The 16262-nt window shown below is 36.8% G+C and overlaps 1 protein-coding gene and 1 long non-coding RNA gene across 2 annotated transcripts; both read right to left on the bottom strand.

The window, feature by feature from the left end:
- Positions 1–2245: 2245 nt before the first annotated feature.
- On the bottom strand, positions 2246–3975 carry LOC584572. Its single transcript, XR_004063437.1, has 3 exons — positions 3638–3975; positions 3145–3235; positions 2246–2325 (listed from the first exon to the last, which is right to left on the bottom strand). It is a non-coding gene; the product is annotated as an uncharacterized LOC584572 (long non-coding RNA).
- A 672-nt stretch (positions 3976–4647) lies between these two features.
- LOC100888205 (L-gulonolactone oxidase-like) lies at positions 4648–16003 on the bottom strand. The gene is made up of 6 exons (XM_030980927.1): positions 15965–16003; positions 14888–14985; positions 13554–13644; positions 10473–10658; positions 6664–6851; positions 4648–4939 (listed from the first exon to the last, which is right to left on the bottom strand). Exons 1-6 carry the CDS (start codon positions 16001–16003, stop codon positions 4786–4788), a joined length of 756 nt encoding a protein of 251 aa, XP_030836787.1. The 3' UTR covers positions 4648–4785.
- Positions 16004–16262: the final 259 nt, after the last annotated feature.

The following is a 16262-nucleotide window of genomic DNA, read 5'->3' as shown; positions in this document are numbered from 1 at the left end:
CACCGAACCACTGCAGACTCCTTTAAACTTGTCTAAGGTTTTTGCCACACCTCGTCATATACCCTGTTTGTTCATGGACTACCCCGTTTCATGTAACTCACAATCATATTAGTCGCAGACAGGGGCGGCGATCCCGGGGGACGGGGGGACACGTCCCCCCCCCCCCCACTCAATTTTTTTAGGGGGGATCGCCCCCCCCCCCCTGAAATTTGAAAAAGTGCATAAAGAAAATGTAAAGCGAATACATACTAAAGATGGCAACACACTTTTAGGCTCCGGAGTGCCCAAGAGTGCAGCGTTTAGACTAATAAAAATGCAAAAATCTTCTAGCTCGGTCGCTACGCGACCTCGCATAATATCCTTTAGAATGTACAAGTAAATAATGTAGAAAACCTGTATTCCGTTGGTATCACCGTGATACCCACTTACGTACTGATGGGGGGCAAATGCCGCCCCCCCCCCCAATCAAAATAAAACTTTAACTTGTTTTATTTCTTATTCGATACCCGTGATTTACAAATGCTGCTTAAATGACATGATTTCGTGATGTTTCCTCACTTTTGTGTAAATTATACGGGGTTTTTTGCGTTTGTTGGACAATGAAAAGTCCCCAAATTTACAGTCAGGCAAAACATTATGCTTATTAAGAAGCCTACATGTCAGGACTCACGATACGGAAGGTTAGGGGGCCCGAGCCCCCCTCCCCCACTATTTTGTAAAAGTATGTCAAAGATAAATAGAAAGAAAGAATAGTACGTGGCCTGCCAGTGTCACAATAAGGTTTCAAAATATGCTAATCTGACCTTAATTAAAGGCCTGAAACTTCTGAGCGTGTGGCCCCGGGACCCCTCCAGGGCCATATGACGGGACCCTGGATGCTCATCTGACCGTGATTTAATGCTTAAACCCTTGAAATTTTGGAGCCTCCGCCTTCTGGATCCCACGGCAATTATTGTCCTTCAAGTGTCACAAATAAGGTATCAAACTGTAATTAACTGCCCAAACCCCCAGCTTCCGGGGGCTCTGGACCTCACTAAGGGCCCAGGGTGGGCCCCTGAATGCTCATCTGACGGTAATTTATTGCCTAAAGCCCCTGAGCTTCATGAGGCTCAGCCCCCTGAACCCCACAATTAATGACCTGCCAGTTTCGCTAATAAGGTGTCAAAAATATGCTCATCAGAACGTATTGCATGTAACGCGTATGAGTGGTGGTGACGCGTATTTTTTTCTCCCCCCCCCCCCTCCAAAAAAAAGGGGGGTTTGGTCATTACGCCACTGGTGATACCAACGGAATACAAATTTTTCCTCGCATTTCGTCCCCCCCCCCCCCCCCCCGGGTCATGAAAAGAAATCGCCGCCCCTGGTCGCAGACCACATAACCAAGACCATCTTGGGTAGCGTTCTGATAAATCTATGTTCCTCATTGTCCTTCCAAGTTCCAGGTTCATATGTTTCAATTTTTGTTTGTTTATGGACTACCCCGTTTTATATAACTCACAATCATATTAGTCGCAGACCGCATAACCCAGACCATCTTGGGTAGCGTTCTGAAAAATCTATGTTTCTCATAACCCTTCCAAGTTTCAGATTCAAATATTCATTATTTGTTTGTTTATGGACTACCCTGCTTCGTATGATTCGCGACCATGTTAGTCTGAGAAGACCAGCTCCAGATACGTGCTGAGGAACATGCATGCTGCAAGGACCAAACCTCTTTTTCAGACCATCTTGGGTAGCGTTCTCATAAATCCTTGTTCCAATTAAATTCAATTCAAAAGACTTTATTTCAGTTAAAAAGCGAACAAATATATACATGTGATAAAATACAGACAGTTTAAAATATACAAATCATGAGCATTATGTTAAATGAATTTAAAGGCAGGGTTTACTACTTTAGCCAAAAGGGATTAGACCACCCAGCGAGCCAGCGAGGTCACTGTGACAGGTGGCTATCTCATTAACTCAGCTCTCATTTAACATAAGAAGAAGAGGATCATGGAGGACCAACAGGCACCGATTGGGGAAGTTTTCTATATAGAGGGAGCAAGGAGCTACAAGTTGGACAGTGTGTCTTTAAACAAACTGTGAAAATGAGTAGAAGGAATTTTCCAATAGCCCTTCCAAGTTTCAGGTTCATATGTTCATTATTTGTTTGTTTATGAACAACCCTGCTTCATATAACTCAGGACCATGTTAGTCTGATAAGACCCGCTCCAGATACGTGTTGAGGAACATGCCGAAAGGGTCCAGCTTCTTACGCAGACCACAGAACTCAGACCATCTTGGATAGAGCTCTGATAAATCCTTGTTCCTCATAGGGTGTTCCTGCAATAAAATAAATTTTAAAAAAGAACATAAATGCTGATCATCTCAATATTTTTTTATATACATGTATACCTAGACCTTGCGGCCTGAATTCACAAAGGAGGTTTGTCGACAAAGCTAGGTTTATGTGCATCATTATGAAGACAATATTTTTTGGGAAAATTATATTTTTGATAGTTTTGTACGCAAATCACGAAAATGAGCGATTTTCGGACTGACATTGTAACTGACATTGTGACTTTGTAACGGTAGGTCTGATTTCCAAAAAGTTTGATTCAAAAGATGCGCAAGACTCGAAAGAAAAACAAAACATTTCAGCGCAAGATCCTTGTGCGTTAAAAAAATATCGCGAAAAATGTAGAGGGGGACTTTTAAAGCCCCCCCCCCCTGCTATATAGGGTTAAACGAGTAAATTTCCTACAAATGCTCATTTTGACAGCCATTTTTTATTACAATTTATTCTTGCGAGTTAAAATGCGGGATACAGTATATCAAACAAATATTGACTGATCTTTTTGGAGGTCACATTTAAAACTATAGTTCTCAAGACTGCACTTTGCTCCTCTGCTTCGTCTCGGGTCACCCTACAGTTTTGAGATCACCTTGGGTAACAGTTTTAGCTGTTATTCCAAAAAGTGCTTCCCTCAAAAGCAGTCAATATATGTTTTTATAAAAAATATAACAAATGGTAAAATTTTATGACAAATTTGCTCTCAGCCAATCCGATGCCCCAATTTCAGTAGCTTCTAAGACCTATCGTACCTTGCTATTTCAAAATCGTGTTATTGATAACGATTTTCATGAAGCCTTTGTTCTTACCTTAGCCCAATGTGGTCGACCGCCTGCTCTCTTTACAATGTCCTCATACACATCCCAGTATTTCTTGTTGAATGTTGGTCTTCCATAAGGTCTGGAAGAAGAAGAAAACTCCGTCATAGAGCAATTTTACACACCAAAACAGAAGAAAATTTTCAAATTCAAGTTCAATTGGTATCCATTAACAGGTTCTCAGAATATCGTGATTACAAGCTTTTCTTCATATACATGTATGACCCTTTCATCTTTGACCTCATGACCCCAAAATCTACTCCGTTCATTGGCTCTGCAAGATACATACATGTACATGTACATGTCTTGAGTTTGATGGTAATCCACCCATCGGTTTTAATAATAATGCGATCACAAGCTATTTTTGCATACATAATGAGCCCCATGACCTTTGACCTTGACCTCATGGTGGGGAGGGGGGGGAGCTCTGAGCCAAACCACAGAATGTGGAATGATTGTCGCAAAGGGATAAAACGTTGCATACTTAAAATGAATGATGTTGATGTAGCAGGTCTCTCTCCCATTGGCTGGACTGATCATGATGTCATCAGCCTTGGTGAATCGGACCTCTGTGGACAAGTGAGCATAGAATCGTCCTGTATTGGCGTGATGCCTCAGCTCCCTCAGAACTTCCCCGGTCTTGTTTCTGGGTACAATTATAAAAGGGATTGGGTACTTTTGTCTCAGATTCGAAACAAAATCCTGGATTTAGCTCATGCTTCAACCATAATGATACAGAATTTATGTTGGCTGCAAATAGTACTTTTAAATGGGCATTCTAATTTGTCTACATACAATCCAAAGAAAACTATCAGCCAATTCATCCTCTAGCCATTACATGCTTTGACTAAACAGTCCCTCTCCCTCAAAAAACAAAAAGAAACTAACTACATTAAAGATAAAGACCAGTTATGGTCATGCGATTGCATTGTGAAAGAAATGTTGTGAAATCGATCAGAAAAGGTTGATCATCTAGCATAGATGTACTGCAAGGTTCTGGAATCATCAAAATTATAAGAAATTTGGCTCAGTGTTCATAAAGTTACAAGCACTGTACACAGAAAGATGTATATGGGACTACGCACACGTGCGCGACACGTGCCTTTTTTTTTTTTTTATCTCTCACACTGTGAGAGATAAACTAATTTACCAAATATATCAATTAGTAGGCGGTTTCCCGGTAATTTTTTTATCATCATGTATTATTCAAAACATATTCTTTCACATGCTTGGTAAAAAGAGCTTCCATTTCATTTTTTTGAAATTGGGGCGTTTCCAATACTGGTCTTTACCTTTAAGAATATATGAATTGGAAAATAAATAATTCAATCAATGAATCAATTATTCAATTAATCCATAAATGAACCAATAAATTGATTAATCACTCAATAAATAATATTTGTTTTAAATCCTCAAAAAATGTCAACTCCCAAATAATACTCTCATAGTACTTCTCCTCCCAAATAGTACTCCCAAATAGTACTTTTTCAAAGTAACCTTAAAATAGTTCAAATTGTTCTTGGCACGTGACGAGCTCTCAACCAATCAAAAACCAAATTTTTTTAATGCAGGATTTAAAAAAAAATATTGGTGTTGCCAATTTACAAATAGAAAACTGAATGATCACAAAGATTACCTTGGAATAGCCCAATCTGTCACGTGTGACTTGAAAAGACATTCAAAGTTGAACACCTTGTGACTGATGTCAACTCTTTCTTTCGGTAGCGATGCGAAGATTAAGAAAAATAATCTGTTGATCCATGGAACAAGAGAAGGTACAAACAAACTGAAATGAAGAAGAAAAGAAATGAATGAAAAAGAAAGAAATAAATCATATTTTTGGGCAAAGCAATTTATTGGTGATGCAAAGATTAAGAAATATAATTTGTTGATCCATGGGACAAGGGAAGGTATGAAGTCACTGAAATGAAGAAGAAAAGAAATGAATGAAAAAGAAAGAAACAAATCCTCTTTTTTGGCAAAGCAATTTATTGGCTTAGCAAAGATTAAGAAATATATTTTGTTGATCCATGGGACAAGGGAAGGTACAAACAAACTGAAATGAGAAAAAAAAAATGAATGAAAAAGAAAGAAAGAAATCATCTTTATTGGCATGATCAAGATTAGATCAATATAGCCCAGTATGGACACGATGCGGTGAAAACCATCGAAAACAAAAACAAACAGATTGACAAAAAAAAAACCTGCTGTAGAATATGAGTCAATTAATAACATGAGGCACTTTTGTGAAGGTGTACACAAAATAAATAACTGTGTGTACCCAGGATTCCTTAGAGGGACTTGGTAACATTGTTCAGATGAAAGAAATATGGTGCTAAGGCAGTAACTTCAATCCTAGATGTACAATTAAAGATAATCTGAAATTATGAGTGAATCAGACCATTATTAATGATAATGATAACAATTGCGAAAAACTGATCTGATCAATTCCTAAATTCTCCCAGCTATATTATTATAATTTTAGGCGAATGTAAATCGTCACGAAGCAATAGATTGGCTCTATCTACCATTCCAAACATTTAAGTGTTGAAGATCTTAAAAGGCCTGTTTTATGTCTTATTTTCATGGAAAAACGGTTGGGATAATTCGAAAAAAATTGGTTTGGAGAATTTTCTGTCAGAGGGAGTTACACATTGACGCCTTCAAAGAAAACCATAAATATCTTTGTGGTTTGAGAATTTTTCAGGATTTTTGGCATGTTAGAGGATCAGTACAGTGGAAGGAATATAATAAGTAACATTTCATACAAAAATTAGGCAGTTTTTTTCATCAACCTTCAACAATGTTACCGAGTCAATTTAACATGCCCGGTGACCTTTGTGTTATGACACAGAAATGTGAATCGCACTACGATAATATCATTTTGCTTTAAAGTGGAAATTGGCATCAATAGGCCAGTTTCGTAATGTAACCAAATTGAATGCATACGTATTTGTGAAGTGCCTCAATACAAATTATTTCATTCACCTGATAGGAATAATAGTATGTCAATTGTCAGAATGCAACTGCATATATTAAGTGTTGCTAGGTAGGTCAAGCCAAAATGTTTGTCCAACCTGGCAACAACTAATGTATGCAGTTCGGATTCTGTCTATTGAAATACTATTATTCTTATCAGGTGAATAAAATAATTTGTATTGAGGCACTTTACAAAGACTTATGCATTAAACTTGGTTACATTACGAAAATAGCCTATTGACGGAAGAATTGTTTTGAGCAAAACAATGGCCTTGTCCTCAACTTATAATACAAAAATGCAACGATGAGATCAGCGAAAGTTTACACACATCTGCTAAAGGCTTTAGAAAGTTAAGTAAATTGGGATTTAGATGAAATATAAATCTAAAACTGATCTGAAAACTTATACCTCAGATTGACCTTCAAGTGTCGGGTTTCATGTGGGAATAAGGCCTAAGAGTTGCAGGAATCCCAAAGAATGCCGCAATCTATTAGGAACTAGAAAGAGAATCATAACTTTTAGTAAATTACCTGAGCCAAAACGAGAACTCAAGAGCGTAGTAGCCCACGAACTTGTCCCAAAACCATGACGATCTTGTTTCTGTGATTCTCTTCTCAGTTCGGTTTACCTTTGACAGTGATACCATATCGGTATGGGGATACCACTGAAAACGGAAATGCTCACAGCCCTCCACGTTGGAATCCAAATTATCTAGGACCTGTTTAAAGGAAATGTCAGAAAAATATCACCAATTATCAATACTACGTGTATTTTATATGTCGCAGTGGTAACACCAATAAGGAAACCCTTCATATATCTTTCTAATCCAAATAAAGATTATAATCGTCAAAATTCTCCACTTCCTCTCATCATCATCATTATCACCAACATCATCACCATAGCTGCAGTGGCGTACCTGGGGTACTCCGTCAGGGGGGGCAAGCGACCGAAACAAACAAAAAAGGCGATGCTAATTTTCACTTCTGGCGAGCGAGCGAGCAAAAAAAAATCTTTAAGTAACGTTTGGTATATAAACTGGTATTGTTGCAAGTTGGGGGTGGGAACATTCATTTGTTAGCGACGTTAATTTCATTTTTTTGCAAATTAGTGTAGCGAGCAAGAAAAAAAATCACTTCTTTTTTAATAATTGCCACTTAAACTTGGTTCAATTGTCCCATGCAGGGCGCGGGAACAATATTGTGTTTAGGGTGATTTTATACCCATTTTAGCTAGCGAGCGAAAATACATCTTTCTCTCAATGAATTGCTATATAAAATTTGTTTCATTGTTGCAGGTAGGGGGCGGGCACAATCGTGTTTAAGGCAATGTCAATCCCATTTTGGCGGGCAGGCAACCCCCTACATTTCTCTTTTTAATGATATTGTAGCAGGTTAGTGGTGGGCACATAATTCCACGAGCTAGCGAGCGTAGCGAGCGAAAAAAAAATCACTTTTCTTTTATAGGGAAAATATGGTACATAAAACTTGGGTTCATTGTTCCATGTCAGGGACGTGATTATTAAAAGCGGTGTTAATTCTATTTTGGCGAGCGAGCGTAGCGAGCGAGCAAAAAAAATCACTTCTCTTTATAGGGAAAATATGGTATATAAACTTGGTTTAATTGTTCCATGTCAGGGACGTGATTATTAAAAGCGGTGTTATTTCTATTTTGGCGAGCGAGCGAAGCGAGCGAGCAAAATTTTTGTAATGATAATTGGTTCATAAATTTCAGATTTTTTTGTTGCAGGGCAGGGCTTACACAATCATGTCTAAGGTGATGTTAATTCCGTTTTGGCGAGCACGAGCACACCAAAACTTCTTTGAATAACGTTTCGTACATAATTATTAACTGGTTGTTGCAGGTTGGGGCGGGCACGTTAGCGGTGTCAATTCCATTTTGGCGAGCGAGCATAGCGAGCAAGCAAAAAAAATAAATTCTCTTTTAATAGAAATTAATAAATAAACTTGTTTTTATTGGTGCAGGTCAGGATGGACGCAATCGCGTTTAACGCGATTCAAGTCCTTTTTGGCGAGAGGGCGAAAAAACTCTTCCATTTTTAATGATATTGTTGCAGGTCAAGGGTGGGCACAATTGGTTCCAAAGCAATGTCTATTCATTTTATTCGCGAGCGAGTGTAGCGAGCGAGAAAAATGAATTAGTCTCTTTTAGTAACATTTGGTACATATATTGTGTGTTATTGTTGCCATGGTTGCAGGTCGGGGCCCGTCGGGGCAGGCACAATTGTATTCTAGGCAATACTAATCCTTTTCTTTTTTCAGGGGGACGAGGAAGTGAAAACATTTAATACAAAATAGGCTAGCAAGCAGTTCGCGCCAGCGAAGAGTTTCAAATTTGTTATATCACTTATATTTTCCTATTTTCATTTGTTTTAATTTTTCAGGGCCGTATGCGGAATATTTTTCTGATGGGGGAAGGGGGAAAGATGCGTTAAAAGTTTTCGAAGAATCTCTAAAGGGAAAGGAGTAAAGGGAGTTCGAGCGACCGAACTGGTCATGAGGGTACTTTTGCATTTTCAAAGGTAGAATTGAAGAATTTGGTATAGGCCTACACTACATTTTCAGGAAAAAAACTGTACGATTTCAAAATATCTGGGGTCAACTGCCCCCCCCCCCCCCCCGGTGCTTACGGCCATGTTCTTTTTTTTTTCCCCATTTTTATTCCTTTCCTTTTCTTTTCCCTTTTTCTTCCTTTTCTCTTCTTCTTCCTTTTTTCTTTCCTTTTTTTCCTTTTTTTTCTTTCTTTCCTTTTTTCTTTCCTTTTCCTTTTTTCTTTTTCTTTCCTTTCCCTTTTTTCCCCTGGAGCCCGTCAGGGGGGGCACTCTGCCCCCCTGCCCCCCCCCCCCCATAGGTACGCCAGTGCATAGCTGTCATCACCATCACGATTACCATTTTCATCATCATTACAGCTTTCATCATCATCATCAAAATCCTCCTCCTCAATTTTCCTTATCCCCATAACCATTAGGAACATTACCATCATCATTCTTAATCATCGCTATAACAATCAGCATCATCACCTGCACCACTATCATTATCCATATCATTAAATCGCCATCATAGCCACCGTGATCACCAATGACATCATCATCATCCTCACCATCAACATTATCATCATCACCATAATCACCATTATTACCATCATTGCCACCACCACCATAATCAACACCATCATCCCCTTAACTATTACCATCATGACCTTCATCACCAACATCCCCTTAGCTATTATCATCATCATTATCGTCATCATCACCACCTTCATCACAATCATCAACATCATTACCATTATCATCTACATCATAATAAGGCATTCAAAAATAAGATGTTGTATTGCCCATTGAGACCGATCCCAAAATCTTGAAATCTGCTGTCGGCTTTTAATTTTTTATTTAAAAATTCTTCCCAAATTTTCACTCGTCTTCTGCCTTGTTTTCCAAATCCTGCTAGCGTAAACATGCAAGTAGACTCCGGCCTTGTGTACGTGTATATACCATGCATTACACCAGCTAGAAACCAGCGAAATTTAGGCGATATTCCCGGTTTTTAGTTTTTTGGGCGACGGTCGCTGTATAGCGTTTTCGACGGAAAGGCTCAAAACACTTTATTTATGACACATTTTGAAGGCCTAAAAAACGTTGAAAATTTACGTAAAACCGTGAAGAAAGGGGCATAGATATAAGATTTCATAAATTTAGAATTTGTGGATACATTTACAAGTTTTACAGGTAGTTGAAAACCAACTTCGTCAGCCGGGAAGCACAGAGTGTTGTCTAATTACAACATTGTAATCCATGGATTATTATTAGGTGAAAAGATATGAATGGAATGATGTCGCTGAAACACATGTATTAAAGCATTCAAAACTGAGAAACATCAGCCCAAAGAGGGTGAGAAAAAAAATTAATGCATTCGAAACGGAGAAATATCAGCCCAAAGAGGGAGAAAAAAAAAAGATTTCCGACCGACCGAGCCATGTTTTGGGCAATACAACATCTTTTTTGTTTAGGCCTAACCGTCACCGTCACCATCATCATCATAACTACCTACATCACAATCTTCATCATCATTACTGTGGCCAACACGATCCACCCCGCCACTATCATCATTTGAACATCTTGATCATCATCACCATCATCATGATCATCATAATCACCATCATCATAACTACCTACATCACAATCATCACCATAACCATCATTGTCACCATCATCATCATAACTACCTACATCACAATCATCGCCATAACCATCATTGTCACCATCATCATCATAACTACTTACATCACAATCATCAACATCATCCTCATCATCATCATAACTTACATCATCCAATGTAGTAGAAGTCTGAATCTCATGAAGCCTGAAGGCTGGTTCACACTGGATAGTTACTGTGAGAATAATACCAAGTGCTCCTAACCCGCATAATGCAGCGTTGAAAACGTCTGGGTTCTCAGAGTCTGAACACTGCAGGACTTCTCCGCTTCCAGTCAACAGCTCCAAGCTGACAATCTGAAGCGCAGAAGAAAATGAGGTGTATTACTTCTAAGACAGCTTGAAGGGGACTTTTTATTTACTGATTAGCAGAGAAGCCAACCTCTTGAAACAAACAAACAAACTGAGTATCCTAAACAAATCAGAAACTCGACACTACCGCTGGCCCGTCGGCCCGAGGCCAGTAAAATTTTAGAAAAATGTTTTACTGGTAAGTAAAGTCAAGTAAAATGTTTGCTCTTTCATTAAAATTAAATGAGAAAATTGTAAAGCTAAGGTTTTGTTGGGGTTGCGGGGGGTTAATTGTACATGTTTCTATGCGATTCCGCTGTTTTTATGGGTTTTTAAGAGGTGATATTGTATTGTCGTATTTCACTCTTATTATCGTACCGGTTCGCATCTCTGGATTAGGTTTGAATCAACTACATCAGGAAATGGCATACAAAGGGTTACCTAATTTCTACAACAATCTACTTTGCCAATTTGGATTTCGACGTAATCATTCCACAAACATGCTTTGATTGATTTGCAGGATAACATTATCAATGGAAAACAATGACTTTTGTATTGGAATATTTATGGATTTATCAAAAGCATTTGATGTAGTAATTCTCTTATCCAAATTGATTTTTTATGGTGTACATGGAAACCTTCTTCATTTAAAAAAAAAAAGGGTTATTTATGCATCGACGTCAATTTACTATGTATAATAATCATGTTTTTAATTTTGCAGACATAACACACAGAGTTCCCCAGGGATCTATACTTGGCCCATTACTTTTATGTATATATTAATTACTTAACTCAACCGTCTCATATCATGCAGTATATTATGTATGCAGATGACACAACTCTTATTTTCACAACCTGATTTAAATTATGTTGAGCATGAGGTCAACAAAGAATAATACAAGGTATCAACTTGGTTCAAAGCTAATAAATTGATAGTAAATCTTTCTAAAACAAGCTTTTGTATATTTCACAATAAAAGTACAAATGTGTCCGATATACTATTTTTTTAATTTTATTTATTTATTTTCCACATATGGGAAGGATCACCCTTTTCAGCTAAAAGCTGGTCTTCAAAGGGGTCCATCCACAAGATAAAAATACAAATTGTTGATAAAATACATTTGAGATATGATTACAATGATAAACAAGCAAACAAAACAAAAACAAATCATTATATATACATTAAGAAAAACAGAAATGTGCAGGATAGGGAAAAAAAGAAACAAGGAATAGAGAGGCGAGAGAGAAAACAAAATATAAAATTGTTGCGTATAAAACAATCAAAACATAATAAAACAAATCATCTGATGGGGTTACTCTGAAGGAAGTGTTTAAATGCTTGAATTGAGACTATTGATTGAGCGATGGTACTAAGTGAATTCCACAGCTTTGAACCCCGATAGACAAGTGATCGTTTACCGTAATTTAGTTTAGTTACTAGATAAGGTAACCCTAAGTATTGATACTACACCTACCGGTATACAAAAATTAAATGTTTTAATAATTTCCTTGGAGTATCCGTATCGTAGATAACAACCTTCCTTGGGATTCCCACATCGATAATGTTATAAAAAGGTATCAAAATGTACTGGTGTTTTATATAAATTGAAATTTCTGGTACCATTTCCTATTGTATTTACTTTGTACAACTCACTTTACCTTATCTGACATATTGTATTACTATTTGGGGAAAGTCGTGTCATGGGTGTATTAACACCCTCTTCAAATTACAAAAGGCGGCTCTATATATAAGTACAGGTAGTGATTATTATGCCCATTCTGCTCCTTTATTTCTTAGTATAAAAACTGTAGGTTTTTGATTTATTCAAATACCATAATGCACTAATTGGTTTTCAATTTTTTGTAAATATACTTCCAAAAAGAATATCCTCCACATTCTTGGTCAATAACCAAATTCATTCTCATAATACTTGGCTTCGCAACATGTTCCATAATATGGAAAGTGAAAAATTCATTCTCTAAAAACATCTGTAAGAAACACTTTGCCAAACATATGGAACACTTAACCACAAGTCATACGCTTGCATAAAAACAGTTCAACGTTTTAAAAAACAAATGATAGCGACCTTGTATTCTGAGTACCATTGAAGTTACCTTCCAAACCTTTTTACCCCCTCCACTTTTACATTATTTCACACATGTTTTTGTCATTGGTTGTCTTGATATTGTGTTTATCGCTGTCTTTTGTGTTATCTTTAACTAATCTTAGTAATATAAATTATAATATTCAGGGAAACTTTTTAAAACAAGGCCACCATTGGATTTTCCTTTGTTCTCCTATTCCATTGCATTTATTTTGTATAAAGTGAACATGTTGTGCTTTAGTATGTATATATCTACTTCTTTGTTTATTTGCTTTTGCTGCGTTTTTTATGAAAATGAAATGAATAACTGAACTGAACTGAACTGAACTGAAACATTGCTTCAAGAATTCTTGTAAAGATACAATGTTACTTGATAAAGGAAATTAAGGAATTATGCCTCATTTTCATATTTGTTTCCATCTCCAACATTCTAATCAAATGGTGAGCATATATATGGTACTCCTTTCATCACACAAGCTTTAGTCAAAGGATAACCATTGACATACAGTGCAGCTCCAATTTTCTTCCGTTGTCATCAAAAGCAAAATTACAATTTCACAATATGATAAAGTCTATAACATTTTTCCTATCCTCCCTAAAAAAAAGAACACACACCCTTTTCCTTATAAAATAATCTTACAATGAATGACATTATCACCACACCATTCAATACAAATCTGAACATGCCTAAGAACAATTCAATTAACATAAACATAATTTAATAATTCAGGGGACATATATGATTCTGAAAATATATTGTGCCTGGAAACATATAAGTGGTTTTCTCATTGTTTACCTTTGTTGCCATGATACCGTGATTGTACCCCGTCCCGTGGGTACCGGTTGAAATAGCGCCAGCTATTGTTTGCTCAGAGATAGCTGCAAGTCTGTGGAATGCAGGAAAGAAAAAAGTAAGAACTCTTAGAGCAATACTACGAAATAGAAAAGGTAATTTTGGGGTTTTTGTCCACTTTTCCGTCGATTCTCGGTAGAACGTTTGGTATCTTGTCAAGCATTCTGAACGTCACATCTCGAGTAAGACAAACATTTTATTATCAATGTTTTTTTTTCTTCATTACTTTGAACTTTAAAACAAAGACTTGGAAACAAAAAGAAAAGAGATAACATGCCCAGGAACAAAAACGAGCTCAAAACAGATAAGAAAGAAGAAAACCAAAACGATTTGTTCCATACTTGGATAGTCCTTGGGTAAAAACTGTATTTGTAAGTGTTTATCCTTATAGTAATCAAGTTGTATTGAATCTTCATGCTGGTCATGTACAATGCAAAGTAAAAACAGACTTACATGTACAATAAATGTATTGTTAAAATCTAACCATGTATGTATATCTTTGCGACAAATGATTGTATTTCACAACTAATTGTATCTTTCTTGAAAATAAAACCAATTGCCAGTTATGACTGATTGAAAAGATTGATTGAAGGAAGTACCAATAAATTTGGGTTAAAACTACTGATTGTTACTGTATATGCTCTGGGCGGTCAAAAGGGCCAAAATTAACATTCACAAAAACAAACAAAGTTTGCTCTGACCTTTGTTTGTTTGTATGCTTCTTTGTTTGTTTGTATGCATCTTTGTTTGTTTTAGAGAATGTTAATTTTTGCCCTTTTGGCCGCCCATAACATGCTACAGGGCAAGGGATCTGTCGATGATGCGCAACTAAACACCCCTAAAATGAAGTGCAATATTCTGGGCATTGTTTCATGACACCGTCATAAATTTAAGTTTACCATCATCCTATTGAAGCGTGTTTGAGTTTTATCACACATGTACTACTGGGATGTACAAAGCGAACTTGTTTTCGTCAGAATGCGAATTGCATACACTAGTTGTTGCTAGGTAGGACAAACATTGTGGCTTGTTTCACCTAACAACACATATTGTATATACCATTCGCATTCTGACTATTGAAAATTGAAATACAATTATTTTTAACAGGTGAATGAAATCATTTGTAAAGAGGCACTTAACAAAGATTTGTGCATTACATTTGATAACATTACAAAATGGCCTATTGCCAGTCTGAACCACGTGCAAAATTCACAAGCATTTCATAAGTGTGAAAGTTGCTGATTGAATTGTGTGTACATGTACATTATATCACTTACAGACTAAGAGCAAGTCCATAGCTTGGAAGAATTTCTGTATTCAGCTTCTCCAGTAGGACACCGGCTTCTACTCGAATCTGATGTTTATCAACGTCAACCTGTGGGAGAAAAGTCATTCAATTCAATTTCTTTTACACCCAAGCAATTAAAAAATAGCATATATATACATACAGTATACACTGTACATTATACATAACAAGAATAGAACATACATGTACTGTAGGTACAACAATGTAAAAGTTGCTTGGTAGGGAGCAGCCAGAAAGAAAGTGACCCGTATAAAAGTGGCCGAGCTAAGCATGCTTAGGGGTTACATAAATAACACTATGAACATGACGACAAAGAAAGCGGACAAAATATACAGTTCCTCGGGTAGACAAAGGAACATCCCTTCACTGCTATTATGTAAAAAGGTAAATATGCATGTGACACTTGTTCTACACATTTGTACATAATAGCAGTGAAGGGATGATTCTTTGTCTACCTGAGGAACTGTTTTTTTTTGTCCGCTTTCTTTGTCAGTCATGTTCATAGTGTAAGTTGTATTGCCCTTTGCGACCGACCAATAAATCTTGAAATATACGGTCGGCTTTAAAAAAAAAACAAAAACAAAAAAAAAACTAACCGTTGTTCAAAGAAAAAATGTGTAATGAGTTTAAAAATAAGTCTTAAAGCATTGAATCCTAAGAAACTTATACTGAATGTTCAATATAACAAATAAATGGCATCCATGTGCCAAACGAATTCGGTGGAAAATGTATAATGGCTGAGTAATGAGCATAGAAAGATAAGGAAATCAAGCGAAGTAGGCCCGACACCATGTGCTATTATAACACAAGTCACTATGTGCAAATGGGAGTTGTGGTTTTTATTGAAGATGATGCCCAGGTTTGAATCAATCTACTGAAGGATAAACAATCAAGAATAAATCCTAGCCATTTTCTTCTCAAAATACGATTCCCATACCAGAGCTCATGATTAGCTTTACAGATAAATGTAGGTTATTACATGTAAAAACACTATGTTGATTAGAGAAGACAGTGTCGATAACCGTCACTAATTTGAGCTACCATGTACCATGTGGACATGAATATTGATTCCAGGAATGGTCGTCATCTTGTTACAGAGCGAAAAAGGAGGTATTTACACACTCAAATAATTCATACTGAATTATCTGTTGAGTGAACATTGGCGAAGATATAATAGACCAACTTCTTCATGTACTAATTTAGATTTCTTGCTGATTTAAATATTTTTTCTCAAATAACCTGATTCCTCCCAGACTGGAAAAAATGGACTCATTTTCCAATTTTCCTCTAGGCCAAATAAAATGTTTAGCGTCCTGCTTTTTTGAAGAAAAAAAAAGGAAGGAGAA

This window comes from Strongylocentrotus purpuratus, unplaced genomic scaffold (genome assembly GCF_000002235.5).
Source record: "Strongylocentrotus purpuratus isolate Spur 01 unplaced genomic scaffold, Spur_5.0 spur5_contig_821, whole genome shotgun sequence".
Lineage (NCBI taxonomy): Eukaryota > Metazoa > Echinodermata > Echinoidea > Camarodonta > Strongylocentrotidae > Strongylocentrotus > Strongylocentrotus purpuratus.
Note: the sequence above shows the minus strand (reverse complement) of the source record. Positions and strands in the feature narration are given on the sequence as shown.

Bases quoted from the DNA above. Each gene is read 5' to 3' on its own strand.
- LOC100888205 (XM_030980927.1), bottom strand. From the start codon at position 16,003: ATGACGACCATTCCTGGAATCAATATTCATGTCCACATG. The intron at 14,986-15,964 runs GTACATGGTAGC...TTTCTCCCACAG, and splicing joins TCAATATTCATGTCCACATG to GTTGACGTTGATAAACATCA. The intron at 13,645-14,887 runs GTAAGTGATATA...TGCATTCCACAG, and splicing joins TATGGACTTGCTCTTAGTCT to ACTTGCAGCTATCTCTGAGC.